Below are 19,012 nucleotides of genomic sequence, written 5' to 3'. Positions count from 1 at the left end.
TTTTTTTTTGTTTTTTTTTTTTTACTCAATGTAAAATCCCATTTTCACTAACGGCTGCACCGGATTGTAGCTAAAAATCTTCGTCTGCGTTCTACGCGAAACGTCTTCTCAGCGAGACCAATTGAGTTTCAGACTATACGGAATATTAGCAATCAGCAAAACAACGGGGTCGGAGTCTTGCTGTTTTATCATTCGCTAACGGCATTGCATGAGTAGCCTCGTTCACGGCGCAGTCGCATACTCTTCCAGTAGGTGTGCAAGTGCTGCAGCTGGGTAATTATTTTAAAATTCATGGTTCGTTAGCCAGGTATGTCCAGGCTCGTTATCACTCGCGATAATTCACCGGCACGCTCCGTCCCTCGCTATATATATATACATATATATATGTATGTATACACGTACGTAATCCTGATACACAGATAGCGACGTCCTTGCACTCTGCACATAGTTTCGCACTGTTGCAGTTTCCAGAGTCTGTAGCGTCTTTTCACCACGAAACGCATATCGGCGTCCCGAAATTTTTTAATCAGTCAAGGAATTCGGATAATATTTACGGTACTTCAAAATTCTTGCAACACGTGGTGTGTGTTTGAAAAAATATATTTTTTCTTTTTTTCTATTCTAGTATACAATATCCGTACACGAAATTTCCACGTACGGCCGACCATGGTTCAGATGCTTTTTTTTTTTTGTTTTTCATACGAAGAACGAAAAAGCGTGAAAAAAAATATCTAAACCGTTTTTCAAATTTAGGATATGGTCCAGAGTCGCGTGAAATACAATATACATATATATATATACATTCCCAAAATCATGCAACGACCAAATTTTACCCTCAATTTTCATTTCTCGCCATTAAACTCCGATCCTACCCCCCACCCCCCTTTAATTCTGTTTCCGATGAAAGACTGGAAGAGTTTTCGTTTTTTAATCACTCATTTCACACTGACTAAAGTTGGTTTTTTTTTTCTTACGCTTTTGCTTGCAGCGCTGACGGATGAGCCCAGGTTCGCTGAGCCGATTCCAAATGTTACGGTCGCCCTGGGGAGGGACGCGAATCTCCCCTGCGTCGTGGAGAACCTAGGACAGCACAAGGTGAGTGGACAAATTTTTTACCCATTTTTTTTTAACGATACTTTTTTCACGAACCCTCACAGGTAAAACTGTTATAGATATGGATTACAGATATTTGCCTATAAGGAATCTTGTCGGTATATGTACGAGTGGTTGAAAGTTTTGACAAATAGTGCTGACAAACAAGGAGTACAATAGACCAACCCCATATCTTTTTCAACGAAATAAAGATGAAAACTAATAAGAAAAATCGGAGAAAAAGGGAAATCTGAAATGCGATTCGAACTCGTACGTTACAATATCGTTGAATTCGAAAAGAACGTTACACGACCAGCATGAAGGTTGTTACTGAACGAGTTACTGTACTCTTAAGCTATTCAAATCTCTTCGAGGGAATGAAACTCTAAAATATCAGAATTACAAGTGAAACTTTGGATGTCGATGCTTCGTTTCAAGTCGCTTCAAAACAGTCAAAAATCTCGTAAATTCCATCGTCTTTGTTATACTCAACGGATAGTTCATTCAACTCGGAAGAGATTATTTCCTGCAAAGTAAACGCCTTACAAGTTTGTCCCGATAGAACGTTGACTAGTTATTATAATAAAAAATGAATATCATTAAAAAAAAAATAAAATTCCATTTTTGGAAAAAAGTACTTTCTTCCTTGTTCGAGCAACAATTTTGTACGGTTTATCAAATTTTCATAACCTACCTACTTCCGGGGGTCGAGACAGACGCTCCCCAAAGTCTCGGCTGTAGCTCAAAGCGGGGCGGGGGAAGAGGAGGAGGGAGGTCGAGTGGTCTGCGGGATCCGAAAGGGATGTGGGTAGGCGATTCGAGGGATACGTGGAGGTCTGTCGCAGCTCGCGAGGGCGGGTAACCAGAGCGGGAATTCCCTCAGCGACGCTTCTCGGTTGACGTGGTATTGGAAAGACATCAACTACCTTAGAAACGAGGGGGAAGATCACGCCCGATCAAAGTTACATCGGGACAAAGATATCAGTGCGGTTCTTTGAGCAAAATAAATTGTACGACGAGCTTTATTCGCTTGCATTGCTGTGCGAAAATCGGAGCTTGGGTAGGAAGTATAAAAGCTCCGCGGCGCGATGTCGATTGTAATCGATACTCGCCGGCGTGGCGTGGGTGCAACGTTATTTCCAATTCCTTCATTTAATGTTAATAAAACGCGATGCGGTTGCACCCTGGGAAATATGTATTCTCGTTTGAACAATGTTTATACGATCCTTCAAACAGGGATTTTCGTTCGTTTGAATCCAAGCCGTGTTAACCCTTTGAGTTAGTCTAGTAAGTATTCTTATCGCTTATTTTATACCCATTTTTTGTGTATTTGCTGAATTATTCAACATATTTACACAAATTACATGTACAATACACGTTTTAGTTGAATTATATGTTTTGGGAACCGCTGATCACGACTCTGAATTCTCGTTTTAAAAATACATCATGGCGGACGAGCAAATTCAAATTCCGAACGAATCCGAAGAAAAAAACTCTGCACGGAGGTTATCGGGATCGCTGATTACGAATCTGAAATCAGATGATGAAAATTCAGTATGGCAAATCCAATCAGCTTACCCCGAAAACCACTGCATGGAATTTTTTGACCGTATTCCATCAAATATTCGTTCGCCGTGTTGAATCCACCATATCGGGTCCGCCAACTTGAATTCAAAAAATTTGAAAACCATTGCATAGAGTTTTTGACTAGATTCAATCAAATTTGAAAGTTTTTTCGTCTTGAATTTTTGAAATCAGATCTCAGATTCGTAATCAGCGATCTCAAAAACTATCGAATACTATTTTGTTATAAGATTTGACTCGAAGGGTTGAAAAAAAAAAAAAAAACGAAAAAGAAATTACACTGCGCTTCGAACAGTTTTTTACTACGTGGATGAAAAACTCTAGTCTGCAATTAAATAATGGTGAAAAATAACTTGGGCGTATTAAAAATCGACGGTTTGTATTTCCACGAAAATTGACGAATGGAATTTTTAAACATACAAATTTCATACTCGTGGTTGCTGAATTTATTTTCAACTCGTTACGATCTAATCAATTTCCCGCCAAGATTAGTAAGAAAAAAAAACGCACTTCGAATCGATTTCCTTCATTTTGAAGATCTATAAAAGCGAGCCGAAGATTGAAATTTATTTCAGTTTCCGTCTTAAACCTGTGACCAGGCGGCGTAATGATTATTTTTTTCGTCGTTCCTTTGGTCTTTGGATAAAAGGGGAGCATCGGCTTCCGGTTCATCAATCCAGCTGCAGCTGTGGCGCGGGTAAAATTCTACCGAGCACATGAAGCCGGTCGCTTAGCTTCAGTTCGAGATGTTCCTCTTTGACGTTAACTCTCCGAGTCGTCTCCCTTCTCTCCCTCATTCTCCCTGGCGTTATGAAAATTGAAAAATTTCTCCTCGGGCGTAGGAAGAAGGAATTCTATTGAGGATCTACATCCGGGAATAAAACGGCGAAAATATATATCTAATTCGACGCGGCATCTCTCTCGGTGATAAAAAAAAAAAAAAAAATGCTCTCGGAAATAATCTGCAGTAGGGAAAAATTGTTTATTAAAATAATTGGAGAAATCGCGGAGCGCCTTATTCGTTTCAATTTATATTTATTTATAATTAATAACGGAGGCTGAAGCACAAAGGGAAGAGAATGCACAACCGCCTTTGAAATCCCGACAATATAATCGTTCGAGATAAGAGAATGAGGTGCGGTGAGTGGCGGATGAAGAGGGGGTGAAAATCCGTCGGCTCAATTCTACGGCAGTGATAAATTCATTGTCCCAATTCGTCGAGGGAAGGCGCGGGGTGGGGGATGGAATTTTGAGAGGTAGAAATAATTCGGCGAATTTTCATTTACACAAAGCTAATAATTAATATCTCCGACTCGACTGCCGCTCCGCGTCGTTGCGAGTAATACAGTTAGTCAAAGTCCGAGTGGCGTGCTGCTTTTAATTTTAAGGGGATAATACATCGGGTGACTGAAAAGGGGGATGAATATTGCCTTTGACTTTTACCTTTGACGAGGATTCCCCCGAGTAGATAATAATTGCCGTCGGAGCGCTCCCGAACATCATCATCGTTATCATCATCATCATCGTCGTGTATAATTTCATCTTGTAATAAAAAGATCGCCAACCGCTTTATACATCATAAAAGTTGATTTCCTGGTTGGCTTGCGCATTATGCACGGATAAATTGCTGAAACGGCGAATCCAGCCAACCGCCGAAAGAACTCAGCTCGTTTTGCCGTAAGCCTTTTTATGTCATTTATGCAAATAATTCTCCATTCAAACAAACGGGACGAAACGATCGCAGCAGGCTGTTAGAGCAGCGATACCGTTTTCCCGGTCGAAATTCCAGGCGAACGGTGTAAGAAATTACTTTACGAGTTACCCAAAAACTACGTAACTTCATTCAAAAATTATTCGAACAAAAGGGCAAGGGTTTCTTTTTTTCTTAAACGCGTTAAAAAAATTGTGTTCATGTTGTGATTTTCAGATTAAAATTCACTCATCATCGAAGTCAAATGACTAATGTGTTAAGAAATTTTCGTCTCGTCAAGTACCAGTAAGAATATAACGTGCAGGTGAAATGTATACATCTGAAATTCTTGCTTCTTGGTGGGAAGCCTTAAATGATTAATCGTCATTATGCTGAATTTCTACGTATGATTCTTTCTTCTTCAAGTTTAGAATAACCTGCGTACGTACACTCAGAGACAACGAATCTGAGACGGCTCACTTCTTCCACTAATCAGTTATGTTGGCAACACTGAGAAACCTGGAGCGCCACAGTCGGCCGAGGGCGAAACTAATTCAATCTCAATAAACGTAACATAACACATGACCGTCGAATCTAACCTTAGAATACCGCGGGGATAATGACACATAATGACTTGTTGGATTGACACGTCAATTCTTAGGTTAGATTCGACGGTCATGGGTTACGTTAAGTTTATTGAGATTGATTTAGTTTCGCACTCGGCCGACTGTGGCGCTGTAGGTTTCTCAGTGCAGCCAACGTAACTGTCTAGTGTGAAAAATTAGCCGTATCAGATTCATTGTCCCCAAATGTACATATAAAAATTTTTTATTTATCGTTATTATAATTTATAATTTTGTTTACACATCGTACACGTTGTATAAATTGCCCACAAAATAATTTCCGGCGGTTCGTTTCCTTTCTTTTTTCTTTTTTTTTTTTTTTTTTCTCTTGGTTTCTCTTATTCCTGAGGGGATGAAAATTCGTTGGCAATTAATAAGTGACTCGAGGGGTCAGGCTTAGGTACGAGGTACTAATTGCGAGTAATTTTAATCGTAATCGGGACGATCGCGTAGCGTTGAAAGGGTTTTTCCGAGGCCAAAAAGGATCCCGTCGGTGCGAGCGGAACGCGCAGGGCGAAAACTGCCCTGCTCACCGGGCATTAAATCCCTGCAGACATTGTCATCTTCCAGAGAGAATTCCGCCCTCCTCCACTTCAAACTCCGACTCCGGCCGCCACAGGCGAGGCGGTGGAAAGACAGGAATCATAAAACGGGATGAAAGTAATTCCAAGGGGACCACCGGGAGTTGAACGCTTTTCCAACCCCCGGCCCTTCCAAACCCCTTCGTTACCCCAACTCTCTCTCTCTCTCTCTCTCGCCTCCTCCCCGTGTGATAATACACTCATTTCTCACCCCTCTTTTCTCCGTTTTCTTTTTTTTTTTTGCCCCTTTTCCTTTGCTTTCGATTTCTTTTTCCTCTATTATCCTCCCCTCTTTCTCTCTACATACTGTCGAAAATCGTGTGGCCGAAACGGTGACAATTTCACTCTTTATAGATAACCGCTGGTTTTTTGGTTTTTTTTTTTTCTTTTGGTTTTTTTTTGTGTCTCTTTTCCTTCTTTACTGCGAGGGGAAGAACAACAGCGAGAGAAAAATTACACGGTCGAATAAAATACTGTCATAAATTATACTTGTAATTGGTTGTACATTCGAATGGAATGAGCTGTGATTCCTGTGAAATTTTAACACCCTGAAAACGAATCTGTATTTGAAAAATACAAATTCACCTCGTCTCGTTTCCTATATTTGTGTTTTTTTTTTTTTTTCTTCGTTGTCAATTCGTGCAAAGTATCGCGGATTGTGAAGCATAAGTGAAATTCAATTTTTCGATCCAACTTGATAAATCGTAATCGTAACAAAGACGCAGTTGAAATAATTAGTCAAATTGATTTTCATCTTGAATCGTAAATCTTTACATTATATTACATTGGATACGAATTTGGATTCGCAGTTTTAATTTCATTCTTTTGCATTATCGCAAAGAAAAATTGTTTAACTGGGTAATCGAGCTAAATCAACGATTTATTTTCAATTGTCGAATATTGATTTGAACATTCTTTCAACGTTTAATGTATCACCTCCTTTCATTCGCAAACACCTTTGCAAATATCTGATTCATTTTATATCGAACAACAATGAATTCATATAAACGGTATTGTGTAAAGAACGTTGATGTAAAATAATCCAGTTAATTGCTTCGTCAACAAACTTCTTCCGTCTATGTTTGACTTGTCTCGACATTACTTTACATCGCGTTCACGTCTCGTTTGTCCTTTTACACTGTTCTGGTTACAGTAACTAGAGATCTTAATTTATACGCCCGTACAACATTTTTTTTTTTTTTTTCTGCAAACTCCCTTCCCCTGTCGTTTTTATCATTGTTATTGCCTTGGTACGATGCGCTTTTTATCCTCTCAAAGCGTATCCTAGACGAGGAGTTTCATCTCGTTGAAGAGGGGTTGGAAGGGGAGAGGGGAAAGGGGATGGACAATGCGGAGAGGAGCTTTTGCAGCTTCGGAAAGAGCCTAGACTTTGATAAAGACTAATTCAAATGAAGTTTTGCGGCTTCCTATCCAACTCCCCGGCAAAACCTCTGGGGTTTACGGAATTATTTGATTGCCGCAATTTTGCTTCAATATCAAATTCCGCGGTCGCCTCGCCGCCGCGTCGATCGATTTTCTGACTTGTATACGCGTGGCGCGAATTATATTTGTGCTTCAGGGTGAAACTTGAATTCAGTCGAATTTCATGTAATGTATGTATGTGCGTTAAATTGGTCCTTCAAAAAGTTATTTTTTAATTTCGACTGGCTCAACCTACGAATCGGTTCCGAATAATTAAAATATGTTTTCCTAATTTTTTTCAGAATTTTATCACAACTCTAACCCGTGCTTGCAAAAAGGTGGACTTTTCCATTTAACACTTTCAAGCTCACATTAAATCAGATCAAATTTGGTGTAAGAAGGTTTTTTGGGTCGCTGGTTTCGAATTTGAACTCAAAATCTTACAATTCAAAATCATGGATCCAATATGGCGGACCAAAATTCAAAAAATCATTCGATTTTGGCGAAACTCGGTACTCGAGGGTTTTTGACGTCGCTGATTACGAATCTAAAGTTGAAATTATAAATTTCAAAATGGCGGATCCAATAAGGCAACATCAAGTGACTTGTGATTTCGGTCGCTATATTCAATCCGCTATTTCAAATTTTGAGATCTCGAGTTCAGATTCGTAATTGGCGTTTTCAAATACCTAACTGTATCAAATTTGATCGAAATCTGTTCGGTGGACTTATTGTGCCGCCTAGAGGGTCAAATAAGGAATTCCACCGTTTAGCGGGCACGTGTTAAAGCAGAGAAAAAAATTTGAAAAAATTATGGAATTATTTTTGAATTACTTGAAGCTAGATTTAAGAGGTAAGCTAGTCGAAATTCAAACATGATCTGAAAAAGGAGCACCCTGATTTACATAACGGGTAAAGTAAATAGGATGCAAAAATTATCGTAAACTTTCTGCAAGTAATATCAAAATATTTTTCAGCTCCGTTTATAAATTGTAAAATATCGTCCACCGAATTTGCGACAGAACGCTTCTTCTCCCTCCCTTTTCTTTTTTCAAATTGCAAAACCGATCGCCATCACTAATGGTGAAATTAATTCGGAACCTTTTGACGAAGCGTTTTTGATCCGAATTTGCAAGTGTGACGAAAAATAGAAAAAAAAAAAAAACGAGACGGGGCGAAAGTTATAATAACGTGAGGAGTTATTGGAAGTCGCACCTGATGCAGATCACTCTCCATCATTCGGTTTTATCACGGCGAATTGACAATTTGAAAAAGCTGTGCGTACATATACACTCGAGATTTTACCCGATTTTTCTTTCCTCGTACCTAACTTCACGATTTCTATTTTTCCCTACTTTTTATCCTCTGTAGGCGAATAAAAATTGATGTAGAACTTTTGAAATGTCGCTGTAATTATACAACTTTTTTTTAGTCGGGATTAGAAGATTGACTTTTTAACCTGACAGTTTCACGCCTCGGGTGAAGACGGGTGAAAAGCATTCCTCTCTCAAATTCCAGGTCAATTGCTTCGCTCGTTTTCAGACGCGCTTAGAAACTTGGTCTCTCTTTGGCGGAAGAGTTGAAACTAAGCGATTGGAAAAAGGAAAAACTCAAAAACGACGGTGGAAGAATCGATCTGTGAAAAAAATCAATATAATCGTTTCGCATTCGGTGTAATATGTTAATCTGCTTCACCTCTTCGATCATCAGTAATATAATATAACGATTACAGAACTTGATTTTTTACAGAACTTAAAAAAAAAATAGAATACGAGTTACGCAATAAACAAAGAAAAAACAATTAATTCTATCCAATTACAAATAAACTAAACAAAAAAGCGTTCACCAATTGATTCACCTAAACAATTATTAGTTGAATCCATGAAACTATTTTTCTAACACATTTTCGTATTTGTTTAACAATATTATTTTTGACTGGCTGAATTCGACTAATTTTTACGAACGCAAATGTATTTTTTAGTTCAAATCAATTATAAAGGATCAAATTTTCGATCCTCCATTCAACAATGTCAAATTATTGGATGAACGGTCATTGGCATTTTGTTTCTTGTATTGTATTATAAAAGTAAATAAAATCTTTAAACTACGATCAATAAAATTGCATCATAACCAGCCAGACAAATATTCGTCGTTCGGTGAAACAACTCCATCAGATTCGATTGAACAGTTTATTTAAGGATAAGAAAATCTTGGATACGATTAAACGAAATTAAGCCTATACAATTCACAGTTGGGTTAAAATCAGATAAATTTAATCGCGCAGTTTTGTGCACAGATTTACTTTTTGCCACGGTACATAGTCGTCCAATATCTAGACCTTATAGTCACCGGGGCGTGAGATAAGCGTCGGATTTAAAATTGCTCCCTGAGTTTAAAATGCGGTCCTCTTTCTTGTTATTATAACAAAGAAAGGCGGCGGGAGGGGGAGGGATTGAAAAAAAAAAAAAAAAAAAAAAAAGACAAGGGAAAAGGGAAAAGGAAGAAAAGTATAAAAGAGCTTTTAATTTATTCTTCCAAATTATTCGACCCGAAAATGTGACCGTGCGGTGGTTGATGCTGAAAACGCGAAAAACGCGCGCATTGTTGTTCAAATACATAAACGAGTCGAGGTCCAGTTGCTCTTGAGGTTGGAGAAAAACATTAGGAAAGTGGGTAAAAAAAAAAAAAAAAAAATCGTGGCTTCGAGTCAGCTTTGTTTGAAATTTGTTCCGCACCCGCGGCACCGTACGCGGTCATAAAGATATCAAGTTTCCGGTCCGCCTCCTCGCCGCGGAATTTTTCGTAACGCGAAATCGCGCCGCTGTTATATATCGCGGCTCGAAGTGTTGCAGAAGCTACGTAAGAATCGGCGAAAAACGCGTTGCTGATATGCCTCCGCGGTGTCTTGTATTGGAGAAGAAGAAGCAGCTTTTTCTTATTCGCGATGTAAAAAGGGTGGGTAAAACCGTCCCGGTTTACACGCCCGCCGATTTCAACGCGGGGCTGGAGGGGGTGAAATTGTTCTTCGAATTTACCGCTGTCTTTTATCAGGAAAAAGCCCCCCCCCCCCCCACCGCGCACTTTTCACGACGACTGCTCACACCCACCGAGCTATTTCTCCATCTCTTAGCGGAGGTTTTATTTATTGTTATATATTTTTTTTTTTCTTCTTTCGTTTTTTTTTTTTTTTCTTTTTTTTTTGTTCTTTCACTCTCACCTTTCTACCGCTCTTCGCTTCTTCCGAAAATCGGGTAAAGACGCGTTTCCGGTACACGTTACAGAAACAATTCGGAATATTGTATTTTGACAAAAGAATTCTCACCAACGATTTCATGGACTCTTACTACACGCCTCGTAATGGAAATTCGTATACACGCAAATTTCGTCCGTTTTAGATAGATCGTTTAAAAATAATGTCTGTCGTGCAACCGTGCTTATTATTTGTTTTATTTTTTTCTTCGAGCGTTCTTTTTTTACTTTGGTATAGTTAATTTTAATCGTTTGTTCTTGGAATGAAATTATCATACCGTCAAGGAAGTTCGATCGATCTTCGCTTTTCTCTGCTACGTATAGTGAAAATTGATCAAACCTAATTAGCAGCCAAGTTTAATTTCAATTCTAGTCGTCATTTTTATGTGTCACTGCTTAAACGGTATTCTTCTGAAGCTAGAAACGTGTCAGAAAAATTTCACTCAAGTCGTCCACGACACTCTCGGATTTTATTCTTTCCTCGAAAAAGGAAAAAAAAAAAAAAAAAAAACGAAGAAAGTGAAACCCTGTAAAATTCAAGAAAACGATAAACATATAAAAACAAGTCAACGATTGTAAAAATGAGTAGTAAATAACGTACTTTTGTGATATTTTTCGACAAAAAATTGCTTATTTTCAGTTAAACTACCATCATCAATCAAACTATTTTATTTTCACAATCTACGTAGAGCTTATCAATTTTTAACCGCATTGAACTCGGCACGGTACTTCTCTGAACCTAATAACGGCTTATTATTAACCTAAGAACTCGGTGACAGAGTAAAAAGATTACTTCAAGGCGGTAGTTTTCCATAGAAAATTCACATGGAGTTGATTAAATCCGGTTCAGTGCCTTTAACTTTCGTCCTTAAACACACATTAACTCTGGTTGCGTATATACGTGTATATACATTATACACACACACATATATATACGTTATATAAACCAACCCACCTCATCGCAATTTTATCCACGGGGTAAAATCTCGGGTGGCGCCACGTGCGCGTTCACCAAGAGGGTTGAATATAAGAAACGCGTAGCTCGTTTCATTTTTCTCCCCCGCCTCAGTGCTGCCTTTTATTTGTTGTTATTATTATTATTATTATTATTTTTTTTTTTTTTTTTTTTTTTTTTTTTTTTTTACAACCCATTATTATCATTACACCGATTTCTCAAACTTTCGTTAACTTACAATTTCTAGTTGCTAATTCTTCGTTATCCTTAATTTTTTGTTTGATAAATAATTTTGAAGAACATACTTAATGACACCGAAAGAGAAGACAAACTGTATAAGATTGCTAATTAATCAGGAGTTTAACTGACGTTTCTATCAACAATTGTACTCCTGCTTTACATAGAACTCTACTAGTAGGCAAGTCGTTAATAGATTCCGGCGTTAACTCCATGCGTAAACTATGCGCAAAACATTAACTTTTCACGGAGAAAGTTTTGGCAAACGTAGACAAGGGAAATTATCGCAGTAGGACCGAAACGAATTATTCAACCTCTGACGGAACGGTTTTCTAACGTTGACCCCCATCTTTGTTATCCTATTTGTACGGAACTTTGAAAGTTCATTCAAGCTTCAACTTTTTCCCGTTATAAGGTATGTATAGTACAGGCAACTCGGTGATCCACGTTATGTCATAAACGTGTAGCGAGGTCTTGTTAAGTGCCTGGAATGTCGAATCATGCTTATTATTACCGTCGATTATTCAATATCAAGCGGATGTACGGGAAACTGGACGGTGTTACGTTTTCTTGATCGCTAATGCAACTGAAATTCCAGACTCGAACGGAGACGGTTTTAACCTTAATAAACGGAATGCGAGACGTTGAATCGAGTGATTCGTTATGCCTTTAAAACATGTCCGTTAATTTTTCAAAACCCAATAACGACGACGGAATTCATGCCGTGACACTTAAAACTGGAATTGAAGAACAAGGAGGCATTGAAGTGAACTCAAATTATGAGGGAGAGCTTAATGGTGACGGTGAGAAATGACGCCAATAGCCAACTCTAATCGAGACCTGGAGAAGTTGTGTTTAAATACGTGAGAGGAAGAAGTCGAGGGAGGTGTTAAATTGAGCCTGAGCCAAGGCATAGGCGTGTCTTGGACAATTATATCAACCGTCCTCGTCTTCGGAGAAGGACTTAAGTTGTACACTGTGCTGGATTGAGTGTTCCAGCGACATTGCGAGTATAACTCCATTAGAACCCGCTTTGTCTCCGCTTCGTTTATGGATGGTAGAGGTTAGGATGACTATCTTCGTGTATAGAAATTGTCCGTCAAGTAGAGGGAAATTGAGATCGCGTTGCCGCGGCAAAAGTTCCGCAAAAGAACAATCGGATTTAACCCGATTGAACCCTGATTGCTACGCGCCAATTAAGACCACAATCCTGAAATGTTTTTTCAACGCTTTTCGGTGGACATTTTGTGAGTTAAACAGCCATACGCACGGTCTTACATACAGGTCTTGCGACTCTGAGTTTCGACGTGGGCCTCTTAACGTGTCAAGCCGCTAGCGTCGCTGCGATCGAGGGATGCCCGGTGCGACAAGGATGACGATAGTCGCGCTCGCGCGTCACATGGGCGTGGAATCCTAAGACCGTGGCTTATTCAAACATTGTAGGTTATGTTGATGCATCCCTCGATCACAGCTCCATCTGGATTTTTCTTCAACAGAGGAGCCACTCTCTACCATTGGAATTCTATTGAGTCGCAAGACCTGTATGTAAGACCGTGGCCATACGAGACGGTGTTCCTTACTACTTTACCCTCCGCATAACCTCGTTCTTGCATTCCTAGGCACAATTACGCTTTGGGGTTATAACAAGACCGAAAACGTCAGGCTGAGCTTTTTCCAGTTATTGAAAGCGTCGACGCAGATTCTACACAGGCATAAATAAGAATTGAGTCGAAGTTGTCTCCGAGTTTAACCTGAAAGTTTTTTTTACTTCTGAATGCGCAGAGTAAAAATGAAAAGCTTATGAAAGGCTTTGGGACAGTTGAAGTTTCGACATTTTAATCCCCTGACTTCATGGCGAAATTGACTGATTTCAGGTGGCGTGGATCCACATCGACCGTCAGATGATCGTTACGATTCATCGACACGTGATAACGAGGATTCCTAGATTCTCGGTTTCCTACGACAATCAAAAAACCTGGCTGCTTCATGTCAATGGCGTTCAGCAGCAGGACAGGGGCTACTACATGTGCCAGGTCAACACCAATCCGATGATCAGCCAAGTCGGCTATCTTCAGGTCGTCGGTGAGTCCCTAGTCACAGTATTATTCTTTGTTTCTTCGCGGAATAACGACATGGTTCAGGTTTTTTTGAAACGATAGTGTTTGACGTCCTGCTTGTGTTTTGTTTCGTGGAACTTCGGAAGATTGATGTAAAAACACGGATAACTTCGGATTTAGATATCGGGATATGGTACCATAACCTCAAATTTAGGGAGAATCTTTTGCAGGTATTAATACATTCGTAATATTCGCGAGTTTCTCCAACTTCTTTTAATTACATCACACAGTTGCGAACACTGCGATTTTCCAACGATCGAAACGAACGTATAAAGCGAACAGGCATTTTATTCTCTTCTCAATTATTCGACTATTTCCTCGCAGTTCCTCCCAACATCTTGGACTCCATGTCCACCCAGAGCACGGTTGCCGTTCGGGAGAATCAGAACATAACCTTAACGTGCAAGGCGGACGGATTTCCGACACCGAAGCTCAGGTGGAGGCGAGAAGATGGGCAGGGGATATCCGTAGACCGGCGCAAAAAAGGTGAGCAATCCGGAAACCGAACTAGGAAAATTATAAGCATATTTGTAATACTGAGATCCAAGATACGGTCATGACTTAGGCAACATGGCGGCAAAACCGTGATCAGCTGATCGTTTTTAGTAAATTTCACGCGCGTCTGGTCCTTGCAATCTTCGTGCAAGCTCTTAGGCTATTATTTAGCTACCCTGAGTTGATGCTGGGTAAAATATGCGATAACAAACAAGTTTTATAATTAAACACGACCTGGTTGGATGCGGCGTATAATTTTTTTGCAAGGAAACGGCGTATCGCGATGCTTTGAATCTTGATTACCTAAACAGAATTTATTATGATTAAAAAGGTGCTGTACGATCAGGATCATCACGTTTTATTTAATCGCCTTGGTAATTCAGTTGTCATAATATTGTAAGGGGGTTGGAGGGGGGTTGGGGGTCTGACTTTCACAAGTCGAAAGTAACGAATCGATTTCGGGTGTGAAAGAGGAGCAGAAAATTTCGACAATCTCACGAGGAGAGTCGGTGCGTTAAAGTAATCGTAAGGCGGAAGCATTTCCTTAGTTTTTTATCCTCCTTAAATATTTGAGAGGGGTTAATCAAGCCGGGTTTGACGAGTGCCTGTACCCGCGCAACTCACCCTACAAAGGAGAATATTATGGGTACCTGCAACACGCGGAAGGGTCTCCTCGAAATTATGCGCACACACGATAACGCGATAAAATATTCAAAGGGGTTGAGAAAATTATGCAAGGATTTATTTAACGAGACGGATCGTTTGTGCCGCGACTCGAGGCGTCGAATCATCATTTCTTCACGGTAGGCAATGAAAGACTGCCGAACTGATCAACGCGCGTTTTAACCATTTCAATCACACTGGAATGCTCAGCGTCGCACCTCAAAAATTTCCACGCCATAGCCTTGTCACAGTTTATTTACAATTTCAAATGATCTTTGTTACTTCGTATAACCCCAAAATTCATCTGGTAAGAAATATCGGTCAGAATCATCGAATTTTGATAGGTTTTTCGATTTTAAATCCGCCATATTGGATCCGCCATCTTGGATTCAGAAATTGTCAAAATCTGACTTCAGGTTCGTGATCAGCGACCCGAAAAATCCCCGACTAGCAGGCTTCGGTCAGAATCATCGAATTTTGTGATAGTTTTTTCGATTTTACATCCGCCATATCGTATCCGCCATCTTGGATTTAAAAATGATCAAATTCCTACTTCAGATTCGTGATTAGCGTCCCAAGAAAAGCCCCGAGTAACAAAATTCAGGCCAAAATATGGATTTGAAAAATGCGTGATTAAAAGGATTGACCAGACAAATAAACACAAAATCAAGCTGTGCTTCTTTTTTGCAAAAACACGATTACAGGGCGTCGAAATTCATCGATATCTTGAACATTCCCTCGACGTTTACGAGAAAGTCGCGCCAATTTCTCGAAAGCTTTTCCAAACTTACACACTTTGCATTTTCGGAAGTACCAAATTCTTGCCTTTTTATTTCTCTTATAACTGCGGAGAAAGATTTTGGGGACTTTTTTTTCCCCCGCAGCCGCTTCACGTCTGATTCCGAATTTGCCGATATTTTATTTCCCTTGTAGCCGTAAAAGTCAACCTGTATACAGATATATCTCGGGGCGTTTCTGGAACGGCGAAGCAGCAAGTGCTGCAAAAGCCCGGAAAAGATACCTCGAGCTGATACCACGTTGCTCTTGTCGCACCGGTGAACCTTAACTTCGATTTTTACGAGCCATCGCGTTAATATTTTATTATGTACTCTCAACACTCTGTAGCTGCTATCTAGGGTTTCTTTTTTCACCCCATTCGATTCCCAAGCCTACAGCATTATTCGTCGATACAAGGTGTTTCGGATCGTTCTTTTTTTTTTTTTTGTTTTTTTTTTTTTTTATCACAATTTCGGCGACTCGATTGAGACTCTGCAGAAGCAATTTTTCGTTAGGAAAAAAAGTAAACAAAAATAAAAATACATCGAAAAGCCTTGGAGTCAGGATTTACTTGGATGTCGTTTCATCTCCAGCCTGACTACGCGGGGTTGATCAAATCAGGTGAATTTTTGTGTAAAATAACGAGTATAATCAAATTTTCGCAATGATACAAGCCTAACGTAGCTGTAAAGAATAATTTAACGCGATTTCAGTGATCGTTGAAAAGATTGTGATAAATTTTGAAAGATTTCAAATTTCCTCGCAAATAGGTACGAAGATTCAAATTTTCTTGGAAGAATTCTCAGAATTTTACTTGACTCGAAGCGTTTCTCCCGTTTGATATATTGCTCCGGAAAATGGAATGGGGAGGGGGGGGGGGGGGGGGGGGGGGTGCCGGGTTTATTATAGAAGTATAGCCGGGAAACGGGAGGGAAAAGAGCGACCGAAAATTGAGAGGCAGGGCAGCAACAGCAACAGCAACAGCAACAGCAACAGCAACAGCAGACGCTTCCTCCGGTGTCCAAAAACCTAATTTTCCGCGAGCTCTAAATATATAATTAGTACTTGGCTACGGAGCCGTGCGAAGTAGATGCGGTGAAGCATTTCCTGAGGGAGGTTCATGGCTGCGTGAAAACGCGCATGCATGTACGTACGTATATCGGGTATTCCGTGCCAAATCGACCTGGGACTGACCTTTGACCTCTCCGATTGGCTCCTGATTTTGGTATGTTATTATATTATTTCCAGTGTCGAATGCGCTAATTTTTTTGATCTATTCAAATTATCTACAACTTCTTAATACGACCATATTGATAGACACGATTTTGAAAGCTGAAAGGCCATGTGTCAGATGTAAAAATTTTTGAGCTCTTCTTTCTGATTACAAAAAACTGTAGAAAAAATTGAAGAAAGGTCGAAAAAACAATAAAGAAACGCCGGTTCAAAACTTGTGAAATGTTACGTACGGCACGGGATTTTTCAGATGTATTTCAGATTTTTAAATCGAATCGATCGATATATTCGTTGTAAAAAATTGTTGATAATTGAAATCGATACAAAAAAAATCAGGGCATTCGACACTAAAAATAAACGTACAGGAAAGTCGCGAGTCAAACGGGAAAGGTCAAAGGTCAGATTCAGATCGATTTTTCACGGAATGCCCTATACAAGCCGGTTACGTAGGCGTTCACAGCATGAAAGTGCGCGCGTATTTATGTATGTGGTTTTTCGCGTGAGAGAGGAAAATGCCTGAAATAGCAGCAATAAAACTCAAGTCGTAATGGAGAAAAAACGAAGACGGAAAGAAATTCTGAAAGTTCGTTATCCGTGAAATTATAAACGCCTTAAGAATCGACGGTGGTCAGTAGTTGTTATTTATACGGGAAATAGCCAACGATTATACGGCTTATCGTTAATGATACCTTCTGCGAGTCTTGGACTTTATCTCAAGCATTGAAGTCTGAAAAATAGTCCATAATTCTCAAACCACGGTACTTCGTTTTAACCGATAAGACGGTTCGCAATACTTTTCACAGGATAACTTCGAAACCGTTCGTACAATTTTTATAAAATTTTATTAAATTCTCTCACGAATTAGAATAATTCGAGACCGAACCAGAATCTGTGAGTTGACTTCAAATTAAATGCGTGCTGAAATTCGATAAATTTCATCAATTTTTTCGCAATTTGGTCAAATTCTAGCGCGTCTTTTATTTCTAACTCACCCGTTTTTTTTTTTTATATATTATATTTCAACTTATTTTCGCAGAACATCAAATAATCGTGTTTGCAAATTCTCCGTACTGTTTTTCTTTTTCTTGTTTAACGACGAGAGTAAAGAAGAAAAAATCTTTTTAAACGCAATTACGTAAAAAGGAATAGAATTTTTCCATCAATTTTTACAGAGAATTATTTCCACGTGAAATATCTTTCGTGGAGATTGAAATTTGGAAAAAATATCAGACCCAATCGATCGCAATTACTCTTCATTTTCCATATCGGTAAAAGTTGTTCCGCGAGTTGTTCCATTCCAGTGAGAATACGTTTAAAAAATTCATAGCAAAAGTTTGACTCGTCGGATTTTTTTTTTTTAAGGAATTAGTTTTGTCAACAATTCCAATACCAATCTGAAAAAAAAATATATCAAAGTCTGTCCTTTCATTCAAGTATGCTTCTCAAATGAAAGAATGCGTGTAATTTATAATTTTATAGGCTAAATAAATTAATTTTTTTACCTATAAAAAACATTTGTGCTTCTAAATGGATATACGTACAACTTTTGATACGAGTGTAATAAAATTTGGGAAAAATCAGATATCTCGAAAGATGCAGAAACGAATTCCGTTGAAAATGAATTTTTTCCATCGCCAGATTTAATTCAGTTCTGAAAGGTTTAAAGTTGGCCCGTGGCGTCTTTCAGTCAATTGTACTCGTAGTTGAATTCTGTTGATACAGACACGCGAAGGACAAGACAATCAGACTAGAATTGCAGACTGAAGGTACATCCCTTACATCTAACGTTTCATTAGATTAATTGGTTTTAGTGTCTTGCGCCAAATAGCTTTGCTACACCGCCCGTCGCGTCGTAGAATATATTCGACTTTGAATTCCGGATGCTGTGAATAACGGATCACAAAATTCTAGAAAGGCACTGCTTCGCCGAAAGAAGAGGAGAAAGAAACGTCGCCGAGAGAAAAAAAACACTCCGGATATCTGCGTTTGATTAAAATTATACGAAAATCATATTCGAGTGTTTTCTTATTTTTTGTCTCGAGTATTATCGATTTCCTTCAATTTTCTCCCAAACTCCGGATTGCTGATTTATATACTCGAGCTTGAATGTTTTTGATCGGGTGTCGATAGCAGATGAAGTTCTTGGTAAAAGTTTGCGAAACTTGGGAAATTGCAACGTTGCATAGTGGAGTTTTATTTTGAATTTTGTATTGAACGAAGTATTGCAAATAATGAGTTCGAAAGTCACTAGCGCAAATTTTTCTCAACAAATATATAACGTGTTTACATAATAC

The 19,012-nt window shown here is 39.1% G+C and overlaps 1 protein-coding gene across 3 annotated transcripts in view; it reads left to right on the top strand.

The window, feature by feature from the left end:
- LOC124182559 (lachesin-like) overlaps positions 1–19,012 on the top strand; it is a 203,092-nt gene that overhangs the window by 144,764 nt on the left and 39,316 nt on the right. For all 3 annotated transcript variants that reach the window (XM_046569996.1, XM_046569997.1, XM_046569995.1), the window contains exons 3-5: positions 989–1,095; positions 13,308–13,515; positions 13,875–14,036. In XM_046569996.1, the coding sequence (XP_046425952.1) occupies positions 989–1,095; positions 13,308–13,515; positions 13,875–14,036 (477 nt within the window). The remainder of the gene's footprint in view (positions 1–988; positions 1,096–13,307; positions 13,516–13,874; positions 14,037–19,012) is intronic.

This window comes from Neodiprion fabricii, chromosome 5 (genome assembly GCF_021155785.1).
Source record: "Neodiprion fabricii isolate iyNeoFabr1 chromosome 5, iyNeoFabr1.1, whole genome shotgun sequence".
NCBI lineage: Eukaryota > Metazoa > Arthropoda > Insecta > Hymenoptera > Diprionidae > Neodiprion > Neodiprion fabricii.
The sequence above is the reverse complement of the archived record's forward strand: the minus strand, read 5'-3'. Positions and strand labels throughout refer to the sequence as shown.